Source organism: Cajanus cajan, chromosome 1 (genome assembly GCF_000230855.2).
Source record: "Cajanus cajan strain Asha chromosome 1, NIPB_CcT2T_4, whole genome shotgun sequence".
NCBI classification, from domain to species: domain Eukaryota; kingdom Viridiplantae; phylum Streptophyta; class Magnoliopsida; order Fabales; family Fabaceae; genus Cajanus; species Cajanus cajan.
In genome coordinates, this window is record NC_138517.1 from 12460259 (window position 1) to 12469836 (window position 9578).

Sequence of the window (9578 nt, forward strand, 5' to 3'; positions counted from 1 at the left end):
AAAACTTTATAAAATTTAAGATCATCAAATTAGTACAACTCAAGCATAAGTGTAAGTTAGCAAGATGTTACATCTAAATTAATTATTAAAAAGATTAAAAATATTTTGTAAAATTTATTGTAGCAATTACATTCAATTATGCCAGGAAAGAAAATCTCTGGTAATCGATTACCAGTTGCTGTAATCGATTACCAGAAACTTTTTAGTTTGACAGAAAGAAGACTATAGCAGGGTAATTGCCACCAAAGAGTCAAAAGAGAACATGAAATGAGGCTAGAAAGAAGACTATAGTAGGATGAGAAAATAAATGTTGAAAGACCAATAATTATATAAACACAACAGAAGATACTTTAATTGAGACTCAAGAACGGAAGAACAAAATAGAATTATTGGAAAAAGAGAACAACACAGAGAAAGAAAAATCATAAAAGACATAACAGAATACTCAACTAACACTAATAAGTAGAAGCACAAAAAAAAAATGATACGTATTCTTACTTAATTAAATCAGAACCAATAACTTCATAAAGATGGGTATATGCCAACTCAAATGGTAACTGGAGGCATATGATGCCAAAGATAATTATAGCATCATTTCTGAATCGCATGAGACGCCCAAGCCACTCATGTCTATGAAATATTTCCTTCTCTTTAGCTCTATCAGACTCAAATACTTTCAAGAGTTCCATTGGGGGCTGCCATGAGCTGGCCTTCCTGCCTAGAATCTTGTATCCTTGGTCAGCTGCAACTGCAGAACTAATAGGCCATCTGCAATACCAAACACTAGGGAAAAGGTGTGAAGGAAGAGGGAAGAATCAAAGCAATTGAATGAGAAAAGTGATTGTACTGATCCCAAAAAAAGTAAGACAATACCTTGCTAACAGTGCAAAATTTTTACGTTTCCAGAACTGAGAAAACATTATTGCCCAAAGTATCACTATGATGAAGAAAGCAGGAAGCACCACTAATCTCAATGACCTAAAATGTAATGAGGAGCCATAAAACCACTTAACTAGATGCAATACTATAGAAGAAGTGGTAGCATAAACAAAAACCAACAGACAGATTGGCTCACCCAAAATCTATCAATTGCAATGTAAGCCCACATGCAGCAGGGAAGAGCAGCCACCTTGTGAACATTCCAAGAAAAGCAAAATAGATTGCAATCTGCACATTATTCATTCCATCATTGGATAAGGAGAATGGACAATATCATTTTCAGATAATGTTATAAAGCTCATAGAGTCATAGTCACATTAACCTTTGCCCCATAGTAAGAATAAATCTCATCAATTGGCTGATTAGTTAAGTCCCACCAATGAAGTGCCCAACTTCTGAGAAGTTTCTTTCTCTTCTTTTCATCTATCAACCAAAAGCAATATTAGTTCAGGTTCAAGCCACACTAATCAAGAGAAAAAATGATGGCACATGTGAGTAAAAACACCATGCAAAGGAAAGACTTGCTTAACAATGTTCTCTGATTCCAATTTCTGAAGAAGATTCTCTCCAATTTCCCAATGGATTTCTTTTCCATCAAATTTAAGGGTTTTGGCTGACTTGCTATTGTTTACCTGCAAATTCAATTTATAAGAGAGCCAAAATGTTACGACATGTCAATAGGAGAGTTCATACAACACTGCAATTCCATGGTAGTCATAGCACAACAATAAAGCTTATTTATTAACATGTCACATTTTTTGTATTCATAATCACAAGAATGCATTTTCCTAATATTTTCTTGAATTAGAAAGCTAAGGCACCTATAATCTGAGAATCAGATAAAACAACATGCAGCATGCAGCATGCGTGGAACTGGCTAACAAGCACATCAAATTACAAAGAGAGATTTCGATTGTAGAGAAGACAAATGTCTAACGAAAGAACTCACTATTCCATATATCAAGTGACAATAGCACTGAAAACGCTCACACCAACTGAAAACAGAACCATCAGGTTGTTTCACAAAAGCTTCCACCTCCTCCACCTCAAATTGCAAATCCATACCTGGCAGTTATTACAAGATACATTAACAGAACATGGGAATTGCACAACCAGTCACATTCTAGTTAGCACCATCTGACACAGTGAACTTAAAAATAGTAATAAGAACAAATTCTCCCTTTGGGGGATTTGCATATACCAATAAGAGTCCGTTTTTTGATCTGTAGTTCAGTTGCAGCCCTCCCAAGTGTCTCCAAAGGTGCAGCCAACTAAACAAATGACAAATAAGTTTTAGCCACTCATCAAAAAGCTTCAATTAGACACTCAGAACTTGATTATATCAATAGATTGATAGACCATGGAACAAAATTACTTAAAAAGTCCTTTTTAGAAAGAAAACCTAACCTTGATGAACTCATCTGCAATGCCAACAACTCTCTCAACAATAAACCCCATCTTTTCAAACTCCTTTACAAGGACTTCGATCCGCCCCATATAAAGCTCCCAAGTATCACCTACTGTAATAAAACATCAAAATTTAACAAGTTTCCAATTTTGATCTGTGAACCATGACCTTCCACATATAATATCCAGGCACCAATACAAATTTAGTTACCTGAACAGGACTTGCAGCAATAAGAACTCCACCAACTCCTCCACCAATGACACGACCATCAGGACTTGCAAGGGAAACAGTCAATCCGCCAGTTCGATTGCGAGGGCCACCACTATCAGCAACCAAGTAAGAGCCTGACAGGCACAATATCTCAAAATGCCCTTATTGAGGCCAAAGTCTGGAGCCAGAGTTCTCGGGCTAGGGTTTCGGCGCCGTGAACTGTTCGCGGCGGAGGCTTCAAGCTCCGTCGGCGAGGGCGGAGGCGAGAGGCTGGCAGAGCTTTTCGAGCTCGTCGATAAGGGCGAGGATGGAGGGTTGGAGCGGAGGACCTCCTCCTGCTCCTTGTTGAGCGGCTTCCCTTGGGAAACGGAGTCCTCCATGGCGTTGATGCGGTTCAGCTTCCTGCGGAGGGCGCAGAGGCTCATCACGGGGCCATTGGCGACGTCGAGGCTTGCGGTGGATGCCATTTGAATGTATCACCCTTGTCATTTTCCTGAGCACAGCCAAAATTTTCAAAAGCATACACTACCTAGAACATAGGGGTCACCGCAGCAATTCAAAGAAAACAGGGAATGAGAAATTGAAGAAGTTGAATAGAAAAGGAGAAATTGGAAAGGAAAAAGGTGAGATCTTTGTGTGATTAGATGATTACATTCGTGGGGAGAATTGGTTTCTCAAAGATGGGTCTCCAAGAGAACAGGGAAGGAAGTGTCGTGGCCGGCGAGGGAGTCTGGAATGTGTGCTAGGGCAGTGGAAAGCTGTGTTGTTCAATTTCGGAGGGAAGAATGAAATACTTGTTAAATTTCAGAGGGAAGTAAATGGGTTGGGGTTGGTTTCAGAGGGAAGAATGAAATACTTGTTAAATTTCAGAGGAAAGTAAATGGGTTGGGCTTGGTTTCTAATAATGGGTTTAGGAGCCCAAAAGTGGAAAAAACCCATAAGCCCAATTCATGACAACTTTATTCAGTCAATATTAAATCAAAACATTATAAAAATTATAACTCAAATCATAATAAAATCTCTCTAATATTTATAAAAATATTAAATTTTTAATATTATTTTTATTTTTATTTTTTTGAATAATGTATCAACAAAGGAAACTTTTTATTAGCAAGTGAAAAAGGCAACTTAAAATTTTGTCGCGCATAAACTTTCTTATTTCTCTAAATTTTACCTTCATTTCTAATTACACTTTTTTATTTTTTTTTGGCATTTTTTTAAGTACTTATGTGTGATGCTTATATGTATTATTTTTTAATTAGTTACTTTTTATATTTAATTATTTTTATTTCTTTCTTATACGTGTTAATTTTCTAATTATTTTTTTTAAAGTTATTTAGTTACTTTTTATATTTTTATTTTACTTTCAATCAAAATTTAATTATAATAATTTTTCTTTATTTTTAAAATGAAATAACATCCTATAAGTATTTAAATAATTATACATCCAACACTTTAAAATTATATAATTACTTTTTAACATATTGAAATACAAAAGTTTATTAAATTTTAAACACTTATAATATTATAAGATCTTATCATATAAAAACTTATTATATAAGATCTTAAAGAAGTTATTTCTTAAAACATATCATTATTCATTGATCTTATCACATAAAAACTTATTATATAATATGTTAAATAAGTTATTTCTTCTAATAGATTCTTATTCATCGGATGTTTAATAGTAATATAATTTGTTGAAATCTTTAATATTAATATGATTCGTTGAATCTCTAATTAAAACTTACATCGTATAAAATCCAAATTAAAGAAAAAGGTAACAAACACATGTAGGACGACAGCTGATAAACTAAAAAAGCATAAAGAGAAAATGAAACACAAAAGGAAAGCAAATTATATATATACTCATTACCTATATTTTAAATTAAAGAAAATGAAGAATTTTAAATTTTTGAGGTGAAATACTTTGTTTGGATGGAGAATTTACAAAGAATTTGAATTCCAAGCATTTGTGAAATTCTTTGAAATAATAGAATTTCAAATTCTCCCAAAAATGTAAGAATTTGAAATTCCTCATATTTTTCCCCTTATTTCACTTATATATTTTATCTTATATCTTCATATTTTTAATTATTGAATATTCAAAAATACTTTAAAAATTATTAAATATTATCTAAATTAATTTTTAAAATTATTAAATATTTAAAAATTGGTTAACATTTTTTTTATAAAATTTTATTTAAAAATCTCAACATATAAATATATTTTTAAAAACAATATGTTAATTATATTCTTTAAATATTTAATGCGTATGATTATTCTTTACAATTAGAATGATATATGATATTTCATATGTAAGTGATTGATCTTGTTGTTAGATTTTTTAAGTTAAAAATATGTTCCGGTAATTGAGTAAGAATATTCTTCATAACTTGATTTTTAATGGGATTTGGAATTTTTGGAGATATGGCATAGGAATTACACCTTGACCGTTGGAGATATAATCACCTAGGTTGTCATCTGAATTTAGCATGGCGAATTGATAAAGTTGATTGGTCTGTTCAAGTTTACTAAAGACTTAGTTCGGCGAATTTAAACTAAATAGTACAACTTCATATAATCTAATTAATTTTTTGACATTATTTTGTGACTACAACTACTATGATGTTGGCTACTATATATATATATATATATATATATATATATATATATATATATATATATATATATATATATATAGAGAGAGAGAGACAAACATGTTATACTAACACTGATACCGGGTATAACTTTTATATATTAAATATTACACACCACTTGATAATTAATTATATTATGAATAATAATATATATATTTAATTAATCTTTATCTATATACTTACTTTTATAATTAACAATCTACTTATTTTTAATTTTTATATATAGATTCATTGAATTTTTAAATATAATACTGATATATTTATACTCATTACCTATATATTACTGATTTACTACTTAAATATAAAATTCATAAATCAATTAATAAAATGAAAATTTAATAAATTACTACAACTTGGAGAGATATTTTTTAAATCAATCAAGATTAGGAACAAAAATAATTATTTAGTGTAATTATTTTAAATATAATATTTTAATTTTTAAATAAAGAACATTTAATCTAGCTACGAAAAATTACATTGACCCCTACTTGAAGTTTTTATAATTAAATGATGTTGTATAATAGTTTATTATTACTAAATAAATAATAGTTTATTATTACTAAATAAATAAAATTTATATATTATTATTTTTATAATATTATTGATAAATTAATATCAATAATATTATTAGTATATTTATAGATAAACTCATAATTTGATAAATATAACTTATTATATATTAATATACTTTTATAAAATTACAAGTATATTAATTATAAATATACATATCTTATCTAGTATATTTATATTTTTGTAAAATTATATTAACATATGCTAAGTTATATTTATTAAATTATGAGTTTATCTATAAATATACTAAAAATATTATTGATATTAATTTATTAGCAATATTAAATTATTAATAATATATACATTTTATTTATTTAGTAATAATAAATATACATCATTTGTTACATTAATAAAAATTATAGTATATGTTAACTTAAATAAGTAAATAATTATATAATTTTAAATTATTATATATATATATATATATTTATATATTAAAACTTTAAAATTATTAATTTTTTAATGGGAGACATTCAAATTGCACAATTATAATATTTGAGAGACTAAAATTATTCAATTAAAAATTAAAGAACTAAAATTGCACAATTACAATTCTTTAGGGACTAAAATTATCTAATTAAAACCTTAAGGATCAAAATTGCACAATTACAATACTTGAGGGATCAAAAATGTAATTAAGCCAAAATTAAATTAATACTCCTTTTCTTTTTAATTTCACAACTTTTTTTTATAAATATTTTTAATGAATGTCTTAATTTCTTATGCTCAAAATTGACAATTTTTTATTAAATCAAATAAATTTCATAATTTTTTCGATCCTTTAATAAAATAAAATATTTTTAATTTTATTATTTTTTAAAAAAATATTTAACATATTTTCTTTAATTATGCATAATCCTTAAATATAAAAGTTTCATAAATAAAATTTAATATTTTGAGAGGGAACATTTCGTCACAAATTTTTTCACAAAATATTTTAACCTATTTTATTTACTATGTTTTATAATCAAAAGAAATCCAATATTAAATCAAAACATAATAAAAATTATAACTAAAATCACAATAAATTTTCTAATATTAAATTTAGTCTATATTAAAATTAATTAAATATTAGTATTTAAGAAATTGTTACAGATTTTAAATATATATTTTAAAGTTTTTATTTTATTAAATTAATTGAAAATAAATTATATTTGATCACTTTTTAATAAAATAAGTGAATGATAATGAATTAACTAAAATTTTGAAATATATTTTAATTAAAAAAAATTATCAATACAATAACTAAAAGTATTATAATAAATAATGAAATTAAATAAATTAAATCTTAAAATGATTTTTTTTATGATACTAAATTAAATATTCTAATTATTTTACAATAAATTAAAATGAAAAGATAATAAAATATTTTAACTGATACTTCAAATAAAATACATTAAAATATTATAATCAAAAGAAATCCAGTATTAAATTAAAAAATTATAAAAATCATAATTAAAAGTATAATAAATATTCTGATATGACTCAATGAAGGGTTTCAAGATATCTTGTTTTCTTACTTTTTTTCCTTCATTTAGAAGCAATTAAAGTTAAAAAAAAATAATTAAAAACTTGTAAATTATCCTTGTTACTTTTAAATCTAAATTACATTAATTTATAGTTTGTTTTTAAACATAAAAATAAAGAAATTAAAAGATATTATTTTATTAACATAAAATAAGAAACTTTTAATTTTTTAACTAAAAATTTACACTTTAAAATTATAAAATTATGACATTAGAAAGACATTTTTCAATAAACAACTAAACTAAAAAATAACAAATCAATAACTTAGAAAAATAAATTGACACTTCTGATTTCTTTACTTTAATTTATAATTTTTTTTAAAATTTATTATATTATAATTAAATTATTATATTTAAAAATAATTTAAAAATTATTAAATATTATCTAAATTAATTTTTAAAATTATTAAATATTTAAAATTTGGTTAACATTTTTTTTTATAAAATTTTATTTAAAAATCTCAACATATAAATATATTTTTAAAAGCAATTTTATCATGATAGAATCAAATTATCATATCCATATTAACAATTTAAAATTTAAAAAAAAATTGAATTGACTTAGCCAAACGAAATATTTTAACAATGATAGAAATTGAAATCAAAGTAATTCAAATACCAAGAATTTCAAATTCCTTGAATTTGTAAAATTACTCATCCAAACACACCATAAGGGAATGCAATTGTAAGAGACAATTATATGAGTAAGATGTTTATTGTATGGATTAGAGTACTCTGTGAGTTCTTAAGAGAACCCTGAGAGAAACAAATAAACTATGCAAGTTTATATTTTGCTTTTTGATTGTTCTGTTGTATTCCTTATTGCGTGAGATGTATGAATATCTATTTAATTCCACAAATACATGAGTTTTGATTTGAATTAAACATGTTTGATATTTCAAATATGAAAAAGATTATGTTATTCAATTTTTGTTATTTGTGTTATGGTATGTGGGGTAGAGGGTGTCACACAAATGATATATATTTATTATTAATAAATACATAATATATATATATATATATATTATATTTTTATAATATTATTCATAAATTAATATCAATAATATTATTAGTATATTTATATATAAACTAATAATTTGATAAATATAACTTATTATATATTAATATACTTTTACAAAAATATAAATATACATATCTTATCTACTATATTTATATTTTTGTAAAAGTATATTAATATATACTAAGTTATATTTATCAAATTTTATTTATTTAGTAATAATAAATATATATCATTTGTTACATTAATAAAAATTATAGTATATGTTAACTTAAATAAGCAAATAATGGTATAATTTTAAATTATTATATATATATATATATATTAAAATTTTAAAATTATTAAATTTTTAATGAGAGAGATTCAAATTGCACAATTATGATTTTTGAGAGACTAAAATTGTTCAATTAAAAATTAAAGGACTAAAATTCGACAATTACAATTCTTTAGGGACTAAAATTATCCAATTAAAATCTTAGGGATCAAAATTGCACAATTACAATACTTGAGGGATCAAAAATGTAATTAAGCCAAAATTAAATTAATATTTTTTTTTTATTTTCACAAGTTTTTTTTAAAATATTTTTAATGAATGTCTTAGTTTTTTATGTTCAAAATTGACAATTTTTTATTTAATTAAATGAATTTCATAATTTTTTCAGTCCTTTAATGAAATAAAATATTTTTAATTTTATTATTTTTTTAAAAAAACTTTAGCATATTTTCTTTAATTATGCATAATTCTTAAATATAAAAGTTTCATAAATAAATTTAATATTTTGAGAGGGAACAATTTGTCACAAATTTTTTCACAAAATATTTTAACCTATTTGTGACGGAATTTTGAGAGGGAAAAATCCGTCACTAAATTTTTTCATTTTAGTGACGAAATTTGTGATGGATTTTTTAGAGACGAAGTTAATTCCGTCACAAAATCCATCACAAACATTTTTTTTATTTAGTGATGAAATTTGTGACGGATTTTTAGAGACGAAAATTTTTCCGTCACAAATATTTTTTTTTTGATTCAGTGACGAAATTTGTGACGGATTTTTAGAGACGGAATATATTCCGTCACAAAATCCGTCACAAAAGTTAATAAATTCTTGTCCGTCACAAAACTTAAAATTCCCTCACAAAATGCGTCACTATTAGCGATGCTATTTTTTCCGTCACAAAATTCGTCACAAATATTAATTTTTCTAGTAGTGAGTTTTTTTGCAGCATCCAACACAACCTATGTTCTG

General features: G+C 25.2%; 1 protein-coding gene across 1 annotated transcript; it reads right to left on the reverse strand.

The window, feature by feature from the left end:
- Positions 1–494: 494 nt before the first annotated feature.
- On the reverse strand, positions 495–1580 carry LOC145958896 (anoctamin-like protein At1g73020). The gene is made up of 5 exons (XM_083076480.1): positions 1465–1580; positions 1262–1362; positions 1076–1167; positions 874–978; positions 495–768 (listed from the first exon to the last, which is right to left on the reverse strand). Exons 1-5 carry the CDS (start codon positions 1532–1534, stop codon positions 495–497), a joined length of 642 nt encoding a protein of 213 aa, XP_082932606.1. The 5' UTR covers positions 1535–1580.
- Positions 1581–9578: the final 7998 nt, after the last annotated feature.

What these genes read in the sequence shown, in the direction of transcription:
- LOC145958896 (XM_083076480.1), bottom strand. Translation starts at nt 1,534, where the DNA reads ATGGAAAAGAAATCCATTGGGAAATTGGAGAGAATCTTCTTCAGAAAT. An exon ending in TTGCAATTGATAGATTTTGG is followed by an intron (nt 979 to 1,075) that starts GTGAGCCAATCT and finishes ATTACATTTTAG; the next exon opens with GTCATTGAGATTAGTGGTGC. An exon ending in AATTTTGCACTGTTAGCAAG is followed by an intron (nt 769 to 873) that starts GTATTGTCTTAC and finishes TTGGTATTGCAG; the next exon opens with ATGGCCTATTAGTTCTGCAG.